The 26,179-nt window shown below is 35.2% G+C and overlaps 1 protein-coding gene across 4 annotated transcripts in view; it reads right to left on the bottom strand.

Annotated features, from left to right (window-relative positions):
- Positions 1-186: 186 nt before the first annotated feature.
- Cep97 (centrosomal protein 97) overlaps positions 187-26,179 on the bottom strand; it is a 30,562-nt gene continuing 4,569 nt past the window's right edge. For 2 of the 4 annotated variants that reach the window (XM_078044311.1, XM_078044312.1), the window contains exons 5-11: positions 23,664-23,777; positions 22,962-23,128; positions 19,965-20,129; positions 19,152-19,285; positions 17,954-18,722; positions 14,495-14,570; positions 187-12,724 (exon numbers count right to left, since the gene is read on the bottom strand). In XM_078044311.1, coding sequence (XP_077900437.1) covers positions 12,020-12,724; positions 14,495-14,570; positions 17,954-18,722; positions 19,152-19,285; positions 19,965-20,129; positions 22,962-23,128; positions 23,664-23,777 — 2,130 coding nt within the window. In that variant the 3' untranslated portion in view covers positions 187-12,019. Of the gene's footprint in view, positions 12,725-14,494; positions 14,571-17,953; positions 18,723-19,151; positions 19,286-19,964; positions 20,130-22,961; positions 23,129-23,599; positions 23,778-26,179 lie in introns of those variants that run through there. The other 2 variants (XM_078044313.1, XM_021733076.3) reach the window with 2 other exon arrangements.

A 26,179-nucleotide genomic window follows, 5' to 3' on the forward strand; every position in this document is an offset into this window, starting at 1 on the left:
AGCATTCCTTTCACTTATATCCATTTTCATGAGGCTAGGACTCTTCTGTAAATTCACTTATGACAACACTCCGGACCTTCCTCAGAACAATTCTATAGCAGTCTGCTCTGAACTTTACCTATTGATTGCAAGCAAAATGAATAATAACCATTACTACTACTAATCACAGAAATAAAGTTGAAGCACTCAAATGTATAAACCTTTTATTTAAAATGAGAAAATTAAATACATGTTAAATCAAGTATAATACAAAATATCAAGCCTTCCTAAAACAGGTTATAACCACTTTAAATCTTCTATTTCTAAAATAAAATTAAAGAGAAATCTAAAAATAGTTGAAAATAAAATTATTTTAAAACTCTTATTGTCAACATTAAAAGTATTACAAAACATGGGGGAGGAGATGTAAATTAGTGGTATACTACTTGTCTACCATGTGCAAGGTCCTAGGTTTGATCCCCAGCACCGCTAAAGAAAAAAAAAGTTTCAGAATAATCAAATCTGTAAGAAAGCAAACAAAGCCACTGCAGAGTGATTCTGCTATCCATTAAAATCAACAAAGGAATTAAAATTTAGTGTGATTTCTATTCATACATAGATAAGCACCACATTTTAAAAAGACAACTATCCATTTCTCTCCAAGGCTGTGAGGAGTGCTTTATTTACTTGACTTTCAATTTCAATATAGCACAATGGGCTTCATCAGTGAAAGCAGAATCATTAAAATTGTTTAGCACTGGGGTTGTGCCTCAGCAGTAGAGCACTTGCCTAGCATGTGCTGTAATGGGCCAGGCTATATGGACAATGACCAGACTCCATTTTACCCTGAGATTCTATATTATGAAAGAAATGCTTCTCTCATGGGAAAGCCCCACCTCTGTACCCATTAATAGTTACCTAGCATAACACACTTGGAAACACAAAATAGCAATTCTTATACTATGTGAAATTGTTCTCTTTGCTTTCCATTTTTCTTGGGCATTGTACCTTGTCAGAGATTGTCTAGACGTTAGTAACCATTCTCTAACTTGTACTCAACTAGGGTCATTTTGACCCCCTTCCCTTCTGCTTGCTTACTGCTATCCCAAACTGGAAAGTCCCATGGGAAGTACCAATGTACCCACTGCATTGTCTCACTAACTGCCCAATTCAGCTTCTGTGCCTGCTTGCCTGCAGCTATGTCAACCTGGATGTGATTTTTAACTTTAAATATCCTAAAATGCAACAGTCACCAGCTGGCCAGCTAAATAAATATTCTGCAATTTGGACAAAACTGGAACTTGACGTGTTTTCTAAATGGCCTGCCCCACAACATTTGAAGGCCCCAGCAAGTTCTACTCTTCTCGCATCCCAGAGACCAACAAGGGAGGTGAAGTGGTGGAGAGATCGCCTAGGAGAAGGCCTCTGAGAGATGTTCCTCAGGCCTGGGGCCATCCCTTCACCAACCCCCACCCACCAAAAAGTACTAAGAGTCATCTGTGTTCCCCTGAGCAAAGTAAGTCTGTTCTAGAGAGGCTCAGAAAAAGCTAGACACAGCATTATTTCCTGGAGTCCAGGGCTACCAAGTCCTCTGGTCCAGTCCTCTGGTCTGGTTTTTCCTTGGTTCTCTGGTCTGAGTCTGGTTTTCCTTGGTCTTCTGTCTGGTCCAAGTCTGGTTTTTACTAAGTCCTTTGTTCTGAGTGTGGTTTTCCTTGGTCTTCTCTCTGGTCCAAGTCTGGTTTACTCAATTCTCTGGTCTGAATCTGGTCTTCTGTCAGTTAAATTTGTCCTTGGCACCTTACCTGTTGTGTGTTTTATTGTCTGTCTTGTGTTTTTTTCTTATTTGTTGTTTGTTATTGTTTGTCCCTTTTTTGTTTTGTGTTAATTTCTATGTGTTTTTTTTTCTAATGTTATAAAATGGTTTAAAAGGTTTTTACTATGCTCACCAAAGCTTGCATTAAAATGTAAATGGCTGACAAAAGGATTAAAAAAAAAAAGGTCAAAAGTAAAAGCTAAAGGTATAAAAAGGCATTCTAGAGATTGCCTTCATTTAGGAACTGGGCCAGGAGGCCAATTCAGTTCCTATAGAAGGCAGATTAGGACTAAAGTATTTTATAAAATTATTACTTCTAAATTTTATAACAAAAAGCATAATCTTGTCTAGGAAATTTGGCTTTTGTCTCTCACTATTTGCAAGCATGAATAACTCCCAACTATTAAAAATGGTCTAAAGATTTTTCAATGTCAGGCTAAAATTTGGTGGCCACTATCCAAGAAACCAGAAAAACCAGTTTAGAATGGGACCCCAACCTGGGGGACGACCCCAACCTGGGGGACTCTCCCAAGGAGACAATCGAGCTGTTTCTTTGGGAAGTTCCTACAGGGAAGAATAAGTCCCCATCATTTGTCTATGTTCCCTTAACTCTTTTTAGCTTAAGTAGGACCACCTCAGGAGGAAGGCCAAGAAGGCTTTTAAAATTCTATATTTGTTAAATTCATGATTTTGATCTGATAGGCGTAGGTTAATGTTTTTTCTGATTACACTCTGCTTTGTTCTAAGGCCAATTTACAATAGTTAACTCTCAATCTAACTGGTTTTTAAAAAATAACCTACAAAGCTTTTGTTTGTCTTGTGTAGGTGCACAGGTGTACTGTCCGTCTACATGTACTGCCATGTCTACATATATCTGGTATCAAAAATTGACATATGAGCTCATAAATTAAAACTTAAAAAGTGCATCCAAATACCTTTGATTCATATGATTTAAAAGGTTGAACTTAAACTGGGTAAATAAATAAAAGTAAAAATGTCTTCAAAGTTACTCATGCACAGTTTTGTTTCTGAAAGGTCAAACAGTTGTTAATAAAATGTTAATGTCTATAAAATGTCTAATATCCATTGTCTCTAGGATTTCTCTTCAACAGAAAAAATGTCTAATATTGTTCAATGCATTTGTCTGATATATTGGTTTTGTTATTTTTTTTAATAAGTAAATTAGATCTGACATGTATGGAATTAATCATGGATGTGTTTGTTAGACATCTGATTGGTTTAAATGTTAACTGTTAAATATAATATCAAGTACTCTTAACTCCTTAAACTCCAGAAGGTAAAATACTTAAACATTATTGATGTTTTCATAAATTGGTAAATTAAAAAATAAAAAAAAAGGAATTTAAAATTACTTTGTGTCATCACAAAAACAAGGTTACTAAAAGTTAAAAGTGCCAATAGGTATAATTCTATACATAAGGGGTCAAGAGGTTTCAACTGCATTTCAATTACCGTACTGTAAATAACGAAGTATTTCATCTTATTAAAATGGAGTAATTTATCAAAATTCAGAAATTTATAAGGGTTATTTCAAGGTATAAACAAAGAGGGATTAATGGATTAAAAATTATTAAAAGGTTCTAAATATAAACTATATTTTGAAAAAAATGTTTAAGAAAGTCTATGTGGTAAAGTATAATTATAATACATCTAAGTAAACAATAAGAGGGTCTAATTAAGTAATATAAAGGTCTATAATAAAGAATAAATATTAAAAGGTTTATATATAATTAAGTTAGTTATATATGTAACACAAATAGTTGAAACTATTCAAGGTTGTTCCCTAAGAACAAATATTAATATGCTGATAAAAACCAAAGTTTGACCTATATGTTAAAATGGCAAAAACTTCTTAACAGGGACTGGGGATGTGGCTCAAGCGATAGCATGTTCGCCTGGCATGCGAGGGCTGCTGGGTTCGATCCTCAGCACCACATAAAAAAATAAAGATGTGTGTCCGCCAAGAAGTAAAAAAATAAATATTGAAAAATTTACTCTCAGGGGCTGGGGATGTGGCTCAAGCGGTAGCGCGCTCGCCTGGCATGCGTGCGGCCCGGGTTGGATCCTCAGCACCACATACAAACAAGGATGTTGTGTCTGCCGAAAGCTAAAAAATAAATATTAATATTCTCTCTCTCTCTCCTCTCTCTCTCTCTCTCTCTCTCTCTCTCTCTCTCTCCTCTCTCACTCTCTCTTTAAAAAAAAAAAGAAAAATTTTCTCTCTCTCTCTCAAAAAAAAACTTTTTAATATATTAATTACATTGTATCTGAGGTTTTATTCTCTAGAGCAACTAATCTTGGAGAAATTAAGGTTTGTACATCTGTAGTTAAACAGCAACTGTTATTTTAGAATATTGTTCTACATTACAGAGTCTAGATTTTTCTTTAAAAGCTAAACTTAGTTACTATAAAAACATCAATGTAATTGTGGTACATTACTCTTCTTTACATATTAAATGTGTTCATATCTTTCACGTATACAAGGTATACAAGGTAAAAGGTTTAAAGGAGCATTTTACCAAGCTGGTGTTCTCCAAATTAAAGTTGTCTGTAATGATAATTTTAAACTTATAAAGATAACAGATTTTATTGGGGATTTATTTATATCATTTGATGTTTTGTAACGAAAATTTATGTTCCTTTTTACATTTTGTGATACAAAAATTGAAAGGTATTTTAAAAGACAATGAGAGGGGCTGGAGACAGCTCAGTTGGTAGAATGCTCGCTTCACATGCACTAAGGCCCTGGGTTCAATCCTCAGCACCACCAAAAAAAAAAACAAAAACAAAAAAGAGAAAGAGAAACTGATCTGTTTAAAGGTTAATACTGTAAAACATTTTGCCACTTTTCCACACAAAAGTTAAGAGCTCTCAGCCTTTCCTTGATTCATGTTTTAGATGTAATGTCACATTGAGTTAGCAAACTTTCATACAGACTCAGGAAACAAAATATGCAAACTTTATAAAATGATATCTAAAAAGAGAGACAAATTTCAGCTTCAGAACTAGAATGCTTTACCTAAGATTTGTGAAGATCCCAGACTTAGCTGAGATAAGACTCTACCTCCCACCCTACGGCATGTCAGAATGACTTCAAAGTAGGCCAGACTTCAGTTGATTTAAAGTTGTATTCAAAGATTGACTTTACTGTAAAGATCACTGTGATCTCAAATAGGGAATATAATGTATAACTCAGCCAAAGTTCAAGATTATATACAAGTTAAATAGGTTTTTACTATTGTTTATTTCACTTTGTATTTTCCTTATAATTGATGTCTGTTAATGTTTTGCAGAGGTAACTTCAAGAACACATAACCTAAATTAATTTGAGATATTAAGCCACCAGCTGTAGATAGTAATTCAAAGGGATTAAATTAATTGTAAAGGGAATAGGGTTGTGGCTCAGCAGGAGAGTACTTGCTTGCATATGTGAGGCACTGGGTTTGATTCTCAGCATCACATAAATAAATAAATAAATAAATAAATAAATAAATTTATTGTGTTATGTACAACTAAAAAAAATTAACTGTAAAGTTATAAACATTAAAGTTAAAGGCCAGTACTCTTAGTTTAAGACTGATAAGAATGACTTGCTGGATGTTTAAGACTAAGGCTTAATGATTCAGGTTAAAATAAAGGGGCCAAGAAAACCGATATTTGGCTCTTGCCCTCGAGTCAGCCTGAACCCAGGAAAAAGGAGAAGAGTTTTGCAACTCTGGGCCACATAACCTAATGAGACCACTATAGAACAGAAAGCCAATGAGTGTGCATGCTGCTAAAGAGGAGGGTTATTGAAAAGGGGAGACATGCCTGATGCTTCCAAGGGAAGCCACATGGTCAGCAAGACCTTGACCCATCCTAACGCAGATGGCACTAGAATGCTGCTCATGATTTCCCCAAGATTGCCCTCCAAGGAAACTCAGCTGACTCTTACCAATAGATAGGAGCAAGGTCAGTTTGACCAGCTTGATCCTAAACACCTAGCAAAAACAGTTAAAACCAAAGCACAGCTATTCCTGGGCAATTAAAAACAAACAATATTTTAATCTAACTTAAGATGTACACTTGTGTTAGCACCCCCAAGAATAAGTAAGAGGCAACAGAAGAGAGATTCTTAGGCAAGGATGCCTGATAACTATCAATAGAAACTGCCAGAGCCAAAAGTTTTTAGTCAGTTTAAGGCCTACAGATCTTCCTAACCTCCTACACAGGTAGACTTAATCAATGTCTGCTAGTATAATTATCTAGCTCTAAGTAACAAAGGGATCTCTACTGAACACAGAGGTCATGCCAATAAAAAAGATATTTTACAAAAATCAGATGACATTAACTAACTTAACTAAATGTTGTGTCTACATTCCTTTTAACTCTGACAATGTTAAAGATTTATGTTCCCTAAAAAGGGGCCTTATTAGGCTTTGTTAGGCCTTGTTATGGGGACAATTTCTCAGGTCTTCCACCTCCTGGTAAACAATTATTGATTTCTATCATCTTCAGGATATTCACTGACAGGTTCCAGATGCTACAACTGCTATTTTGTATGCCCATCCCGGTTCTTCCTGAACAACCAGTTCTTCCTGAACCAGATTTTTACCATGGACTCCTTGATCCACCCAATTTCTAAAAAGGGACCCCAAACTGCTTGCCCCACTTCACATTGTCCCCTCTCAGCTCAAAGCACCAAGAGCAGTCATCGTCCTTTTTCCTTACAGTAGTAGGAGGTCCCTAACATTAGAGGAGAAAATTACAGTCAGAATAGATAAATAATTGATTTAAATCACAAAATGAAGGTCAGCTTAAATCCAGAAAATGTTAAATCATGTTTTTCTCTTGCTCAGCCTATGATTTTAGATCTCATGACATTTGTTTATGGTTTCAAATCACAACAACAGCCATTTATGATTAATATGGTTTTGGACTACAAAAGGTGGAGTCAAACATTAGGAAACTTATAAGAACAAGGCTTATGCTTTCATTCCAAATACATAACTCCCCTACTGACATTCCTGTCTTTCCACCCAGGTATTATTAAATATACTCCAGGAGTCTTCTAATTTCTGTGTGGCTCCAGAAGGTATTTGGTTTGCCTGCCTATCAAGATTAACTCCCTGCTTGTCCTACAGCTTTTTGGCACATTAAGATGGGACAAATTTGTGTGACTGTTCACACTATTCCCCAAGTGTGCTACTATAATGGTAGCTAGACGAGAAGTTAGACAAAAACATCTGGGGCTCATATACCATCCTAGAAGTACAACCCCTGTACTAGTTCCCGTACTAATGGGCCCAAAGGTTGCGGGATCTTCAGACCCTGGGTACAGCAGCCCTTTTAACTAGAAATGAAAATTTCAAAGCCCTGAGCAAACAAATAGATTTGGATCTGAGGGAACTATTAATCAGTGAACAGACTTGAGACCTCTCTTGATTCCCTGGCAGAAGTGGTATTACAAAACAGAAGAGGTTTAGATTTCTTGCTCTTAAAACAGGGAAGCCTATGTATGGCATTAGGGGAAACATGTTGCTTCTATACTAATCACTCGATAATGGTAAGAGACAGTCTATCTCTAATCAGAAGCGATTAAAGGAAAGGGAAGAAGCAAGACAACATGAGGAAACTGGTATCAAAATTTGTTCTCCTGGTCCCCTTGGCTAACTACTCTTATATCAGCTGTAGCCAGTCCATTTCTGTTTGTCCTCTTAGGGATTTTAATTGGACCCTGCATTTTCAACTATTTAATAAGATATATATAAAAAGTAAATTCTGTAAAACAGATGGTCCTCTGTACTCACTATAATCAACTGTATACCAATGATGATTAATCAATGGTTTGATTAGTTCCATAAAACCAGTGGGGAATGTTATGGGCCAGGCTATATGGCATTGACCAAACAGACTCCATTTTACCCTGAGACTTCATATCATGAAAGAAATGCTTCTCCCATGGGAAAGCCCCACCTCTGTACCCATTAATAGTTACCTAGCATAACACACTTGGAAACACAAAATAGCAATTCTTATACTATGTGAAATTGTTCTCTTTGCTTTCCATTTTTCTTGGGCATTGTACCTTGTCAGAGATTGTCTAGACGTTAGTAACCATTCTCTAACTTGTACTCAACTAGGGTCATTTTGACCCCCTTCCCTTCTGCTTGCTTACTGCTATCCCAAACTGGAAAGTCCCATGGGAAGTACCAATGTACCCACTGCATTGTCTCACTAACTGCCCAATTCAGCTTCTGTACCTGCTTGCCTGCAGCTACATCAACCTGGATGTGATTTTTAACTTTAAATATCCTAAAATGCTCAGGCTTGGGGCTGTTCCTTGCAAAGAGCAGTCACCAGCTGGCCAGCTAAATAAAGATTCTTCAATTTGGACAAAACTGGGACTTGATGTGTTTTCTAAGTGACCTGCCCCACAACATTTGAAGGCCCTGGGTTCAATCCTCAGCACCACATAAAAATAAATAAATAAAAATAAAGGTGTTGTATCCATCTACAATTAAAAAAATTTTAAGAAAAATAAAATATTTAGATACCTGTATTCCCAGCTACTCCAGAGGCTGAAGCAGGATGATCACTTAAGCCCAGGAGTTAAAGGACAACTAGGAATATAGCAAAACCCTTCTCAAAACAAAAAAAAGTTTAGAATGTTCCTTACAGACCCTTTCTGTTTCACTTCAGAATTAGTGTTCACACATATTTAAAATTTAAAACATTAGAGTATAATAAATACCTTTTAATAAGGGGTGTGGCAAAATAAAATATACATTAAACAATGAATTCTCTTTTTATGAATGGGAAATTGATCAGACTCATTTATATTATTCATGTCATAAATCCAATTTGAAAACTTTGCACAAAGAAACATACCACAGGAAATAGTATAACATATAAAGCCTGTATCTTCTGAAAATCTTTACAAAAAGTAGAACTTGGCTGGCACAGCACTGCATGTCTGCAATCTCAGTGACTGTGGCAGGAGGATCAATCACAAGTTTGAAGTCAGCCTGGGCAACTTAGCAAGATCCTGTCTCAAAATAAAATATGAAAAGGACTAGGGATAACATTCACAAGATTCACAATCCTCAGTATAAAAAAAAAAAGAATGAACTAGATAGATCTCTTTTAGTAGATAACAGAAAAATACATTATGATGGTATTTATATATTTAAAATAACCCAAAACAAAGAAAAAACACACTCAAGAATGGCACTCACATTATTAAAAAATAGTTATTTACATTTATACAAACAATTGTGTAGCTAAACACCTTCCTAAAATATGCATATTGTGATGTCTTCTATAATTAAACTTATAAAAGCAAACTAATTGAACATCATCAACTGTCATGATTAAAGCTTTTTGAACCACCAGGAGAATTAAAATTATAAAACTGTTGTTCTGTAAAACTGAAGATAAAATAAGATCAAATTCAGCCTTTTATGAGAAAATCTTATGTATTATATAAATATACATTACTAAGGCTCTTCCAAAAATCAAGAGAACTAATGTGAATTAAATTAGTACAACTGAACAAAACCTCTCTGGTTTAGAAAAGTGGCAAATGACCATGCTGAAAGCTCAACTTCACAAATTTTACCAGACCTATTCTCTCTTCAGTCAAGATAATGAATACATTATAAGAGTTAAAACCAAATATCTTAGATATTCAAATTACATTATAAACCCATCAAAATGTATTAAGTCTATGCCTCAGTTTTCCTACATTCTAATTTACATTACTTTCATTCTATCTACATTCAACATACTCTGTCTAGTTAAGAGAGTTGGCTATTTAATTTCCTTATACTTCTAAATGCTAGAAAAAGTAAAACAAAAAAGAATATTAAAAATTATTATAATTTGCCAAATTTATTATAATGAATGCTGAATAATATTTATGGGCTAGAAAAACAAACCAGAGGCAAAAAAGAAAATCCTGGTGACATGCTGATGATAAATTAAATTTAGCTGTATTTGCCCTTACTTAACAAAAGAAAAGAGAAAAAAAAGATGTTAGCAGAAACCTACTTAAGTAATATTGAAGCATGACATTTCAGAAGCTTTCTGAAAAATCAACATACCATGAAGCAGTATTTTGGTAAAAGTGCAGTGCAAATTGGTTTTTCTAGTTAAGTATGTGCAGCAAAGGAGGCACTTTACAAATAGAAAAATATGATATATTTAAGAAGAAATTAAAATTCATCATCCATAAAAGATAATAAGCATCATTCAAAAAGTAAAAATTCAATTTTTATTTAACATGCAGTCAATGTTACACATGCTTCATCGGGAAAAAAATCCTTTTGAAGATAAGATTGCTATTTTGCATATAAGAAACAGAAAACTATTCCTTTTCAAGGAATTCTAGATTTCAGAAAATGAATCCAAGCTTTCTCAACCTGCGTTTATTTATAAACTGAGAAAAATACATCTGACTATACTACACAAATGTTTCTAGCTATCAACAAACTATACCATGTGATCTTCAACTTTATTAATACTTTTTTTTTTTCTTGGTACCAGGGACTGAACTCAGGGACAATCAAACACTGACCTACATGCAAAGTGTATTTTATTTAGAAACAGAGTCTCACTAAGTTTCTTATCAACTCGCTTTTGCTGAGGCTGGCTTTGAACTTGAGAGTCTCCTGTCTCAGCCTCCTGAGCTGCTGGGATTATAGGCATGAGCCAGCCACTACACCCAGTTCAACTTTATTCTTGAAGGATCAGAAGTTTTTATTTCATATAATTTCAAAGAAGAGGATCTAATGGCTCTAAAGAGAATTATGAATACATATTTAGCACCTACACTTAGAGAACACTCAAGTGTTATCATAGTTTTAAATAGGTATATGTCCATAGTTTAAGGGAAATTAGATATGTGTTATCCAATAATATTAGAATGTGCTAAAAGAGTAAAATACTAAGCTTTCAAAAACTTATCCTTGATTTACAGATGTACCTACCTACAACATTATAACACAGTCTCAAGTCTTCCTGAAGTTACATACATATATTCTTTTAAACAACTAAAGTGAGGTGAGGTTTATTTTTTCTTAACCACCATTATCTTTCAAATGTGGCACTTTTTTTCAAAGAGTAGACAGAAAATAAATCTTTTAAAAAAATCATTCATATTCTACCACTAATCTTATTTTAAATATTCTTCACTGTAGGGCAGAGGTCAAAAGTGAAATGAATGGCCTTGGACCCTCTGCTGAAATACATAAAAAACTATAAGCAGGAACAGAGATGAACATACATTAATTTCTGGCAATGTAATGGCACATTAATTCTCAATCAGCAGGGTTTTAAAAAAGCACTTGATGAAAAGATAAATGTTTGCAGTGACATTATTAACAAGTAAATAGAGCTTAGTATCTCCTTTCTTCATATCAAAAAGAAATATTTTTAGGTTACCTCTCTTAAGTATGCTTGATTTTAATCCTGGATGGAACACTTTACTGTATATGTTAAAACTCATGCATGACATAAACTACAATTTTTCATGAGACAATTTAGTCATTCCCACTAAGAATCCTATAATCTTGAGGATGGGAAATAACTCAGTGATAGAGCTCATGCTTAGCATGCTTGGAGCCCTGGGTTCAAACTAAAACAAAACAAAAATAAGTATCCTATAATCTTACTTTCTTTTTCTAAATTTGCTTATAAGAAGGCTTTTTTTGACTCAAAAAGAAAAGGTCTTAGGAAACATGTTCTTATTCTAAGTAGACTGGCAAATTTCAATAGTTCACAACCCTCACAGTTATCATTTATATTGATATAAATTGATTATAAAATATTGTTTAATACATAATTAATTTCCCCAGAACAAAAGAACCAAAATTCTATTTATCATTAAGATAAATTTTTCAATTTTCTTTAGAAAATTCTAATTTATTTTTGAAAGGAAACAATTACATAAATGAAACATTGTTAATTCAATTGTTAAGAAATAAAGTGCATATAGCTTTCAATATAAATATTGTTTGGTACATTATAGATATATAAAGCTAGCAAATCAAATTAAGACTCAGCTTAGTACCTAGAATCTGAAAAGTGAGACAAGAATATAAATTTTATATAAAGAGTAACAAAATGGATAGAGGTTGCTCTCCTTCAAAAAAAGAAAAAAAAAAAAAAGGTAACTGAGAATATTAAGAAAATGTTGGATTTCTGCTTCCCTAGAAGCCAGACATGCTACACAATAACGTTAACATGCAATACCTGAAATGTGGAATCACATTCTGGCTGCTGTCCTTGGACTTCTGCATTTAATTTATAATTCTCTGGCGTCTGGCTGACTTCATTTTGCAAAGTAGGAGATACACCATGAGTCTCACCTATGGAAGCACTGTCAGGCAAAGCATCTAACTTTTCCAAAGAACAAGCTATATGGAGCTTACTATCTCCTGACCCTTCATCAAAATTTGTCCTCTCAGCAGCATCTTCTAGCTGTTGAACTGAAGTTAAATACTGTTCAAGCAGATTATTATCCTGCTCATCATTTGAGCTTTCCTTACTCCAGTCACCATGATCTTCACTAACATCCCCTACATCTGGCTCTTTGCCATATTTGACTGTATCAGTGGAATTCCCCATTGTGGAGCTTTCACTGCCTTCTGTGGAACTTTTCTCAAAATCCAAAGAATCCTGCAAATGGTGAACTTGTTCTGTTAGGGAGGAATGAAAACCAGAGTCTGGAAATTCTGGTAAAGATTTCTCTTCACGAACTTCATCATGTGCAATGAACCAATCAGAATTTGAATCAGAAGAAGGCTCATGACTTTGGGTGAATAATGGAGGTTTAGATGGTACCAGAATGCTTGATATAGGAGAAACATCAGTATGCCAGGAAATTAAATGCTGATCCACTGTCTTTTGCCAAGCTTGTAGAGACCTTACCTATAAACCAGAGAGTACAGTTTTATATAAGATAAAAATCATGCTAGTTTGGGGGCTTGGGTTGTGGCTCCGTGGTAGAATGATTGCTTAGCATGTGTGAGGCCCTGGGTTCAATCCTTAGCACCACATATAAGTAAATAAAATAAAGGTATTGTCTCCATCTACAACTAAAAAAAAACTTCACGCTAGTTTTAAAACAGTTCTCTGAGCTTTTATTTCCAGCAGTCATGAAGGTTAGTAAATAGCAGAACTGGAATTTTAAAAACTACCCGACCCCACTTATCCATTCTATAGCAGCCCTAGCCTTAACGAAGCTAGCACAAGTAGAACATGTCCTTGGTAACAAGAGGCCCTCACCAGGACAGTGTGAATGGGCCAAGCAGTTTTCTTGCTTCTACAGAAAAACGAGAAGCACAACAGTACCTGTCTAGCTGAAAAAGGGTTCAATAATGTACAAAATATTCATCAAGAATTATTCAATAAGACAGGTTAGATCCTATTTGTTTAAGTAGATCCTTTTACGTAATTCTCATTTTAGATATCAATATTGTCATGTTTTCAATTATTATCTAAAAATACAGTATATATAACTTCCTAAAATGCCGAAAAATATCCCAAATTCTTGATAATAGGACCTTTATTTTTTTGTTGTTGTTGTTGGCATCAGGTATTGAACCCAGGGGCACTTAACCATTGAGTCACATCCCCAAACCTTTTTTTTAATATTTTATTTTGAAACAGGTTCTTGCTAAGTCCTTAGGGCTTAAGGGCTTATTAAGTTGGTTGATCTTGAACTTGTGATCCTCTTGCCTTAGCCTCCCAAGTTACAAGTTTGAGGTCAGTCTCAATAACTTAGTGAGGCACTAAGTGACTTTTAAAATTTTTGTTCTTTTTAGGTATACATGATAATACAATATATTTTGACATATTATATATACATGGAGTATAACTTCCCATTCTTGTGGTGGAACATGATGTGGAGTTATACTGGTCATGTATTCATATATGAACATAGGAAAATTATGTCTAATTCATTCTACTGTCTTTCCTATTCTCATCCCTCCTCCCTTCCCTTTCTTCTCCTTTGTCTGATCCAATGAACTTCTATTCTTCCCTCTCCCACCCTTATTTTATGTTAGCATCTTATACCGAGAGAACATTTGGCCTTTGGTTTTGTGGGACTGGCTTATTTCACTTAGCATAATAGCCTCCCGTTCCATTCATTTACTGGCAAATGCCATAATTTCATTTTTCTTTATGATTGAGTATTATTCCATTGTGTATATATATCACATTTTATTTATCCATTATCTGTTGAAGAATACCTAGGTTGGTTCCATAGCTTAGCTATGGTGAATTGAGCTATAAACATTGATGTAGCTGTGTCACTATAGTACTAAGCAACTTATTGAGACCCTGTCTCCAAAAATAAAAAGGCCTGGGGTTGTGACTCAGCAGGAAATTAAATGCTGAGTCACAACCCCAGTATTTAATTTAAATTAAGCACCTCTGGCTTCAATCCCTGTACAAAAACAAACAAAAGGAACAAAATTACATACACCCTTAACTGAGAAAAAGTGGTGAGGCGTGGGGATACAGCAGAGTGGTAGCATGTGTAAAAAGCCCTGGGTTTGATCCCCAGCACCACAAAAATAAACAACTAAACAAAGAAAAATAAAAAAGAAAAAAAAAAGGGTACTTAATATACATGATTACTCTATAGTTGTTTCAATGAATAGTATTCTTTCTTAACAATAAAAGGGGGTTTACCTGGTTCCAAAGGAATTTGACAGCCTCTTCTTGCACGATTTTTTTAACATGTTCTTCATCTCTTTCTTTTCTTAATCTACAATAATTCAAAATACATTTTTGATCAAGGAAGGCTGCTTTGACCTGTACTACCTAATATAACTACAGTATAAACACATGCAGTATAAAGACATTAATAAATCTAATAATTCTCTCCTACTTTTAGAATATCTAAACTGACACCTTAGTTTTAAACTATGACTCAAAGTAAAAACTAAATAAGATGTGACTAAAATTCAGATATTCTTCTATAAACTATTGTCTATTATAAAAAATTAAAAAATAAAATATCAAATGGCTCTTTATCTGCCTTCAATTTCCCAGCCAAATACATTAAGGGGGTGGAGGTGCAGAAAGGACTGGTTATTCAAAACATCCAAAAAGTTAAGGCTCACACTTAAACACTTATGATCACACCTTGAAATACCCTCGTCTAAGACTAGCAGGATTAATCCCATCAAACTTCACTTTCCTGTTTGCCCTAGTCCCTGACATATTCCTTCCTATCAACAGACCTCTGAGATCTATCACTCTTATTTATTAAGAAGTCTTAGCTCTGGTCTCACTGCTGCCATCTCCATAATTTTGTCACAAACCCTCACTGCTGCCATTTCCATACCAAACCAAGATTCCCTCAGTTATCCAACTGTCACTACCATTTTGACCCAAACTTTTTTTTTCCCCCCCCAAAGCTGAGGATCAAATCCAAGGTCTTATGCATGTGAGACAAGCACTCTCTACCACTGAGCTATGCCTCTAGCCCTTTTCTGAACTTGAGGCCCAATTCTCTACTTTCTCCAGCTCCCTCAAGACATTCTGCTGTATCAAGTACTTCTGAATTATGATCACAAACTCCCTTTCCACTCAATTTCTCTTTGGATTTTTCCTTGGCCAAAGACCCACTTTTGAGAATGTTATCACTTTCTCAAGTGGAAGCTATTTTTGCCTTCTGTACATCAATGTCAGAAAACTGCTTATCACTGCTGTTTTCAAATGGTTCTTTACCCTCCTATTTATTTATTTAGGGTATCAGGGATTGAACTCAGGGGCACTAGACCACTGAGCCACATCCCCAGCCTTATTTAGAGACAGGGTCTCATTGAGTTGCTTAGCACCTTGCTTTTGCTAATGCTGGTTTCGAACTCATTATCTTCCTACCTCAGCCTCCAGAGTCGCTAGATGCATCACAACATCCAGTTCTCATATATTCACTATTAAGATGACTATCTCAAACCTCATATTTCAACCCTCACTTCTCTTCTCATTTTCAAATATTGACCACAACTAATATATTACTAAAAAAGACCACACATCAAACAGGATTTTCCCATCCTCCCACCATCAAACACACCACCTTACATTCTCCTGCTTCTACCTCACGCCACTTCCTCTACTTTTGCACAGGATCCCTTCTTATTGTACTCCAAGAACTTCAATCCTGTGCTTCTCCCTTTTTTCTTCCACACCATCAGCTTTTCCCTCACTGAATCATTCTCATCAACACCTAAATACACTCTGTATTTCCCATCTTTAAAAAAAGAGAATCTTCTTTAACTCCAGATTCTCCTCTAGCAACCACCGACTCTCAAACACTTCCTAAGAGTTGGCTATACTCATTCTTTAAACTTCTTACCTCCCATTCACTATCCAACCAATTTCAAACTGGCTTTCATCCTCCTACACCACTAAAGGTGCTCGTAGGAAAATCACTGTGCAGCAAAGGCTTAACTCAGCAGGACTGACAAATTCAAGCCTGCATGTTCCAAAGACAGAACCTGCCCCTGATTGGCTCCTGGTTGATAACCTCCAATGTAAGCCACTGGAATATCCTGTCTGAAGAGTATCTTTGTATTCATGGAGTCTTGAGTCATAACAGATAGTTTATGCCAACAATGTGATTCCTAGTGAACACCTGTTTTGTTCACCTGGGAACTTAGGCCACAGTGCATCAGTCTGATGTCTAAGGAATCTGATGACTGAGTAGTTAAGGTCAGACACATGAACACTCGATCCCTGTTACTGACCCCCAGATAAAAACCCTGGGGGCTGGGGTTGTATCTCAGTGGTAAAGCGCTTACCTAGCATGTGTGAGGCCCTGGATTTGATCCTCAGCACTTCATAGAGATAAATATATAAAATAAAGGTATTGTATCCATCTACAACTACAAAAAAATATTAAAAAAAAGAAACACTGAACATCAGGACTCAAAATGAGCATACTTGTTTGACAAGAGTTTGTATGTGTTGTCATACATCATAGCTGTGAGAATTAAGCCCTGTCTGTACAACACAACCAAGAGAACACAACAGGAAGCTTGTACCTGGCCTCTCCTTCATTCTGCCCTATGTGCCATTTTTCTATGATGTTTTAATCTGTATGCTTTTGCTGAAATAAACCATAAGCATGAACAAAAGAATATTCCAGAGTTCTGTAAGTACATTAGAAAATCATAACACTTGAGAATAGTCTTAAGGGTCACCAACACAATTACCAACAAGCTCCAACTGCTAAATCTACTGTCTAGTTCTCCTTCCTAAGGCCCTTTTCATCCTTCCTAAAACACCTTCGTCCTGTGGAACTGGACATTTATTCTCCTAGTTTTCCTACCATACAGGTTGTCCCTTCTCAGTTTCCTTTGCTGCTTTCTCCTTTTCCATCTGATAATTTGAATAAATATTGCTAGCTGCAATGCTAATTAAATTCTAATCTTCTTGGGTTGGTAGTCAGTAAATCATATGAGCCATGGAATTAAGAAATAATTCCAGGGCTGGGACTGTAGCTCAATGGTAGTGTGCTCACCTTGCACACATGAGGCACTGAGTTTGATCCTCAGCACCACATAAAAATAAAATAAAGGTATTGTGTCTACCTACATCTAAAACATATATGCATATTAAAAAAATAGACAATATGATTGATGTATGTACATTCCATTATGTATTATTTATCAAAATGCATTCTACTGTCATGTAGGACTAAAAAAATAAATAAATAAAAATTAAAAAAAAAAAAGAAAGAATTCCTATTGTAACTGCAAAATTTTAGTCCCTTTTAAGTCTGCTATTTTCTCTACGTCTATGTCATCTACACTTCCTCATCTTCTCTCTTTTACTTATCCAAATTTGCTATATCATCTGGACCTTTTTATGTTTAGAATTATAGATGCCTTTATAGCTCACATTGATTCAACATTTTGTGATACTGCATCCATGCAGCAATTGCTCTGAAGGGGATAAGGATGCATTTGACAATCTGTACCCTCAAAATGCTTTCTGTATATTCTACAAGACAACCAAGTAAGCTAACAGTGGCTACATGGCATGAAAAGTGTCATGACCAGAACAGCACAGTGTTCAAATGACTTTAGAAACCAATATTTCAAAGAGACAAAACAGCACCCAACAAGATTTTTGACCCACCTCCTTACTTCATCAGTCAAGCAGACAATATGCTCCTGCATTCTGCGCAGTCGGATTTCATAACGCACCTCTTTTGCTTGAGGATTGTAGTTCCTGGCATAAAAGCCCCGCCAATAGGCTTGAAGCTTTGTGGCTGCTTCATTCAATTTCTGAAGTGTACATTTATCTTGTCCCAAAGCAACAGATCTTTGGGTTAAAATCCTGCAGGGAAATTTCTCTGAAGTTGTTTGAGACATAGTTTCCTCACTATCTATCTCTGTATGGGAAACATTTTGTCCAGATGACACACACGTAAGATTTTGGTTATCATCCTTCAAGATAGCACTGATTATTGCTGGCGCAGGACAAGGTAATGACACAGCTTTTTCATTTATCTCTGAACTGATCTTACTTTTCAGCATCTGAACAGAATCCTCATTTGAAACCCATAAAGCCTTTTCTTCTTCCTTATCCAAATCTTGGTTTTCCAGCTCCTTCACAGATTCATTTGCAACACCATCATCTTCAAGACCCAGGTTAATGCCCTGCAGCCTCAGTTCAACTGTAGGTGATACTGGAGACAGTCCTGATGCAACTGGCATAAAAGTAGACTCTGAAGAGAGAAGACTACAGTTTAACTTGTCTTCATCTGTCTGTATGTCTTCCAGGTGAAGGTCATTTCGAGAATATCTTGTAGTGTGTGTAGAGGCTGGAAAGCTATTCTTAACAGCATATAATTGATCATCATTACTGCTTATCCCAACCCAAGAATTCACTTGGATGACAGGTTCTAGAAGAATCAACAGAGTATCATTTAAATCATTAAATTGTTTTGTTATTTGTATGCTTTTAATGAAATCTATTCCTTGAAATATAATAAAATACAATAAAATGCCTTCAGTGATTTTCTCCAATATACCTAAAACATCAAACCAAACATTATTAAGAATACGAATTTTTGTAATAATCAAAATACTCAATGCCTCAAGTCCATACAAAAGCTTAATAGTCCTTGAAATGTTTTTTAAAATTAGAGGCAATAATTATAATGTACATACACACACACACACACACACACACACACATTTATAAAATAGCAGATCCAAATGATCAGTGAAGTTAAACAAGAAATTATAAAATATGTACTTATTCTATATTATGATACCAAATAAATCAAATGACCTGAAGAAAAGTGAATAGAAATAAATTAATTTCTTACCACTTTCCTGGACTATCTGGCAATCTTGAACAGGGCTTGAATGCTCAGGTACAAGGGGTACCCTTGTTTCAATAGAAGCAAGAGGAGACATCTCTTCATTTTGGCTTTGATTCATCAACTGTCTCTGGTGAAACCTAAAAATCAAAACATCTGATGTTATCCAGCATAAAACAAAAGAGAAAGCTCTTATTCTTCCTAGGTAACAATGTCAAAAAGGTAGAAGTTTACAAGTTTACAAAGCAGGAATCATTAATCACTGGCAAATTATAGTCTTATTTGGAAACACTACAAAAAAAAAAAAGGTTAAAACATTTTTAAATTCCATAGACAGCCTCATATATACACATGTATACACATACAGAAATATTTAAATACAGGATCTCTGATAAAGTAACCACTAAATGCTTCTAGTTACACTTCTTTTTTTTTATACTTCTTAATATTAGTCTTTAAAAACGTATGACACACCTACATTAAAAAGTCAAATACATTTTTTTTGAGGTGCTAGAGACTGAATAAGATAGGCAAGAAGTCTTCTACACTGAACTATAACCCCCAGCCCCTGACAAGTACATAGTTTTTAAAATTCCATTCCCCCAGCTCATATTGCTTGGCTCCTCCCTCATTAAGGGGAAATTATTGGTAATACAGATGCCACAGAGCAAGCTACACTTGTGTGATTCAGAACTACTGCAGTGACAAGGGGCATAAGTGCCTGGAGATATAGGCCAAAAACACTAGCTTAACCATACAAAAGACTTAGAGGTATTTTCACTTGTGAATTCATCAACTGCCACAAATAAATGGGTTTACCTCTGCTTACTCAGAATCTTCTCTAGTTTGGCATCCTCTGCAGTTTGAAGACCCAGTGTAGAAGTGAGAGGGCACACTGTAGCTAGATACTGAACAAGCTGGATATGCTGGCCAGGCCGATATGCTCTCCCCTTGCCTTGACTATATAGCCACTCAGCTTTTAAACTGGAATTGAAAGAAATAAAGAAGAGAGGATGTCACTGGGGTGTTCAAAATACATTGTTAAGCAACAATGACATTCCTTCTTAATTAACCTTTATAAAGCCATTGGCTATTTTTCATAAATCCATTCAAGTTTTAAAAAATCTATGCTCTGTCTCATTTCTCTTACTCTAATAATGTTTTAAAGCTTTATTCTTACTTAGAGGATTTTCCATAGGTTGAATTAATGACTCCAAATATTTTTAAATTATTTGCAAAGAAGCAATCGGTATTTTTTCCATTCATCTTATCAAACTGAAGTACTTCTGTACATTAACAACATTTAAATCCATTAGTTCATAATGACAATTTTTAAAATAAAAAACTAGTCACAGAGAATGCCAGTAAACCACCAACTCATTTTCTAAAAATGGTAAATAAAGGCAAGAATTAAATATCATTTCTTATACAAACTATACCAATGGGTAACCTAGATTTTTCATAATAAAAAACTGAATGATAGAATTAGAATTTTATCATTTTACAACTGTTAATCAATTAATTGTTTTAGGCTTTGATCAGAATCATGAGAGACAACCAGACACTGGATGTCATCCAATAGAGGACACAAAGTAGTAGTCTTACCTTAAAATAAAAAAAAATAAAAAAAATAAAAAAAACTGAACCTGATCAAATCTTCATATCCAGTTACCAATTTTCAGGTAGTACAGAAGAGAGAAGAACATGTTAAAGACATAGGAAATAACCATACCCAGCAAAATGAGCAGACAGTGGGAAAACTTTTTAGGCCAAATAATTCAATTTCTTCAACACCCAAGAAAAAAAAAACAAAGATAGATTTAAGGGATTAAGGGAGTCATCTTGGACATCCAGTCAAGTCAAGCCTTCAGATGACTCTAGTCCCATGTGATGTGACTGCAGGGACATATGATCCCAAGTGAAAACCACCCAATCAGCACAATCAATCTATGGAGCATGTAATAATAATAAATTGAGCTGGGGCTGGGCCTCAGTGGTAGAGTACTTGCCTAGCAAGGGTGAGGCACTGGGTTCAATTCTTAGCACTGCATGTAAATAAATAAAGGCCCATCGAAAACTAAAAAAGTGTTTTAAAAAACAAATAAATAAAATTGATATTTTAAGACACTAAAAAAAGAAATTTAATAGCAATATAAACCAATTGCAAAACATGGCCTTATTTGAATCTTATTTTTAAAAAAATCCATTTTAAAAAATAGAAAAACTATTAGAAATGTAAGCTCTGACTGAATATCTGTAATTACAAAATTATCCTTAATTATTTGAGATATAATATTAGTTTTGTGATTACCACTTTAAAAGCTCTTTTAGAGAAAAATACTGAAATATTCACAGATGAAATGATATGTAAACTGAGATTTCCTTCAAAATAATTCAGAAAAAGGGGGAGTAAATGAAGGTACATAAAGGAAACCAGGTTGGCCATGTTGAAATTGGGCTATTATGGAAGGTCATTATCTCTGTCCACCTTACCAGATATAAAAATGCTTCTCAGATATGAAAACATTGCCACAATAGAAAAATGCAATAATTATATCTTCTTTCTCCTAAAGGAAGAGCCACAGAAGATAATTCAAGTAAGCCTACATTCTAATTTTAGAACCAATCAGTTTGAAACAAAATAAGGTTTCTTCTCAGAGCAACACCAATTTCAGGAAAAAGGAAAAGCCACCCATTTTTTAAGCAAACTAGACCTAACATATATCTTTTAATCTGTACCAGCATCACCACTATTTAGTTCCTGGATGCCATTCCTCACTGTTCCCTACTCTATCCAGCAACTACATGAAATTTCAAGAAGGAAATTTCATTACAATATGCCACTCATCCTCTATGAGGAAACCCCTCAAGTAACCTATCTGTAGTACAGAGGATTTTAAAAAGTGAGGGAGAATGTAAGTGCTATGTTCATGAATGCATGTGTGTATGTACTAAGAGCAAAGAGTGAAATGAGGCATGATAAAAAGAGTAACTTTCATCTCATCCCCTCTAATTCCCTGACTCTTGTCCACATCCTAGTTCCTTAACTCTTCTAAATTGCTGATTCTACTGATCTTATACCAGTATCCAGAAGATTCCACTTGTCAGGGTCCCAGTCCAAGCCACAGAGAAGATCAATGATCCAGAGAGGGGGAAGTTCTAGTACTACCAGTTCTCAGGTATGAGAAAGGAAAGACCAATTGGTATGTCTGCTACTAGTTCCAAATTGGAACTCTCTGCATGAATTATAAAAGGTAATTGGGTTCTAATTTTATTGTTATTTGTTTTGTTTTGTTGTTGGTGGTGGTGGGGGTGGGGATGTGAGTATGTGTTGCTAGGGACAAACCCAGGGCCCTGTGCATGGTAAATAAGCACTCTACCACTAAGCTACATCACTAGCCCTAAGTTCTAAGATATTATCATTAATATTTCACTTAATTACATGATAGGTTATAAGCTTTTGTGGGATTGATCAAAGATGCTCCACAATATCTATAACCTCTTATCTGTGCAAAACTGTTTCAAGTTCCAAACAACTTATTAACAAAAGAACTCTTCAAAATTAAATTACTAAAAGGTTGGACACTAAGTTAGACTCACTACCCACAACTTCTGGGGCTCACATTGTCTTCTTGCTCTTATGCAGAAGGGAGAGACAATCCTAAATAATCAGCATATAGCCTGCTATGTGATTGCAGTAATGCTCTTAATTTCTAAACATACATTTTCAGAAATATCCAATTTATTAATCTGTAATACATTAGAAATCTTTTCAGTCTTCCATGATTTATGTGATGTTAAAGAGGTCATGTTCACCTTTCCTTCTGAGAAATCACGTATCCATCTAGGACTCTCAGATTTAAGCACCAGCTGACAATATATGGCCGATAGTCAAACCCGGGAATGGACGGTGTTGCCATCACACAAGGATTGTTCATGATCGACAACTGCTCCAGTTCAGTTAAAGATGCCAAAAAAGAGATCTGTAACAAAGGATATATTTGTTGAACAAAATGGACTATTCAGTGTCAAGCACGGGGTTTCTGCTGATTACACATCTTTGGCAGCATTTTAGAATTCAACAATTTACCTCTTGTTCTGAAAATAAGTAATACTCTTTTATTAGCAACAGACTTCCAAAATTGCAACAATATGACCATTTGTCCTTGCTGCACAGATTCCCTTAAAAAGTATCAGCACTATTTCCTAGGAGAGATACTCCTATTTTGAAAACATAGGGTGCCTTAGTAACCCTTGAAATGTAGATGTCTCACTATCACCAATCACTTCCCAATGTGATAGCTGCAGTATAACAAATGAAATTAAACCTTAATGTGTGACTTACATCCAGAAAAAGTGGGGTGGGGGGGAAATAACAATTATCTAGAGCCAAGTGTTTCGTCTTGATGGATTTTCTTCCAAGATGCTCACAGTCTAAAAGTAAGCCCACTAACCTCTCCAATGCATCTCCTGGACTTTCCAATATCCTGGATCCCACAGAATATCTTCAAATTTTACCTCATTTAAGTCCCGGATTTCATTTTCTGCCAAAGACAGTATAGCAAGACTTCTGGGTAGATAAGCAGGTGCCATTCTAAGCGAGGTGATGATGTTTCCATGTAAAAGTAGAGTCTTGAACGTAAAAACAATATGAATTACCAATGAATAAAGTACAAATAAATTGTCAGACAACATTAAAATGGCATTTGCAAGAATAAAGGAATCTATTTTGTTATACTTGTCATTACACATAAATCAAAGATTATTAATACTTCAAAGGGTCTTAGGATATATTCTGATCCAACTTTGTCTTTTCATGACAGCATCTTAAGCTCAGGGAAGGTTAAAGACTTGTCCAAGCATACTGTGAGATTTACCTTATTAAATACAGAGAGCAATTTTGAATACTCTCATTCATTTCCTTCAAAACACCAAAATAGAGGATGAAAAAAGTGAACAAAAAGTCATTAAAACAATCATACAGGGCTGGGGCTGTAGCTCAGTGACAGAGTGTTTGCCTAGCATGTATGATGCATTGGGTTCAATCCTTAGTACCACATAAAAAACTAAACAAATAAAGGCATGCTGACCATCCACAAATATAAAAAAATAAAATAAAAAACAAGACAAACAAACAGACAAAAAAAAAAAAATCAACCAGGGATTAGGGAGTATCTCAGTGATAAAGCACTTGCTTGGCAGGCACAAGGCCCGGGATTTAATTCTTAACACAGCAAAATAAAATAAAATAAAATAAAATAGCCCATAGGTTACAACTACACTCTTTTGGTAACTAAAAGCTAGAGGATGCTAGGTGCAGTGGTGCATGCTTATGATCGCAGCAACTCAGGAGGCTGAGGCAATATCATTAAATTCAAAACCAGTCTAGGCAACTTAGAAAGGTCCTGCCTCAAAAAATAAAGTAAAATAAAATATAAAAAGTTGCAGATCTAGCTCAGCACTACAGTGCTTGTCTACCATGTCCTAGGCCCTGGGTTTAATCGCCAGTACCACACACACACACACCAAAAAAAAAAAAAAAAAAAAAAGCTAGAGGAAGGCAGAATGTGCATTTTGCATATGAGGCTGATTCACATTAAGTCAACAACAAACAAGAATAAAAACAAGACTCTGAATATTAAGGATTCTGATCTGGTAATCATGTTTCCATTCCAGAAAAAAACAAAAACAAATTAAAATGTTCAATTATCTTTAGTTCATTTGAATTCTCTTAGTATCTAAGAGTAGTATCTGTCTACATCAACGTGTTTAGTATAGTTGTTGCTAAAAGTGATTTCTCCCAGCAGCTCCAGAAGCTGAGGCAGGAGGATCCCAAGTTCAAAGCCAGCCTCAGCAAAAGCAAGGTGCTAAGCAATTCAGTGAGACCTTGTCTCTAAAAAAATATAAAATAAGGCTGGGGATGTGGTTTAGTGGTCAACTGCCCCTGAATTCAATTCCTGGTATACCACCCCCCATCCCCCCCCCCAAAAAAGTGATTTTTGAAGAAACACAGAGATAAGATATTGCTTTTAAGGTTTAATGAGTTTATTCTGATCTAAGTACTACTATCCAATGAATCAAAACTACAGAAAAGGCCTACATATGTTTTTCGAAGCTGTGATTTCATCTGTTGATTGCATGATACATTACCCTTCATTAAAAAGTACTATATTCTATGGGCTGGGTTTATAGCTCAGTGGTAGAGCATCTGCCTGGTAATAAATAAAATAAAGGTATTGTGTCACTCTACAACTAAATATATTTATTTTAAAAGTGTTGGGGCTGGGGATGTGGCTCAAGCGGTAGTGCGCTCGCCTGGCATGCTTGTGGCCGGGGTTCGATCCTCAGCACCACATACAAAGATGTTGTGTCCACCGAAAACTAAAAAATAAATATTAAAATTCTCTCTCTCTCTCTTTAAAAAAAATAAAATACATAAAAAATTAATAAAAAGTGTTCATCTTTTAAAGTAAAGAGAAATTAATTGTTAATTAAGTAGCAACTATTACTAAAAAAATAGCAACACTAAGTGTTAAAAAAAAACAAAAAAACTAAACTCAGCCAGGCAGGATTGTGCACACCTGTAAGTTGCAAGCGCCTATTAGCACCAGCTACTTAAGAGGCTAAAGCAGGAGAATCACTTGAGCTCAGGAGCTGCACAACAAAACATAAGACCCCATATCAAACAAACAAACAAAAAAGACTCAAGTTCAGGTTTTGTTACTTTCAACCTTACTAATGTGTTTTTACTATATAACTAAAACCACTAGCATGTTTGCTGGTTGAGCATGAAGGAAATTCTATCATGTGCACACAATGGTAAATAAGAATCTTAGCTACAATGATCACTTTCACATAAAACAAATCAGTCATAGAAACTAACAACAAAGCCAGGCATAGTGGAGTATTATTATAGCCCCAGCATTTGAAAAACTGAAGTTAAAAGATTGCTTGAGCCCAGAATTTGGAGGCTAGCCTGGGCAACACACTGAGATTCTGTCACAATAAAAAGAAAGAAGATAGGATAAAAAAGA

The sequence above is a fragment of the Ictidomys tridecemlineatus genome, chromosome 3, assembly GCF_052094955.1.
Source record: "Ictidomys tridecemlineatus isolate mIctTri1 chromosome 3, mIctTri1.hap1, whole genome shotgun sequence".
Classification (NCBI taxonomy): Eukaryota; Metazoa; Chordata; class Mammalia; order Rodentia; family Sciuridae; genus Ictidomys; species Ictidomys tridecemlineatus.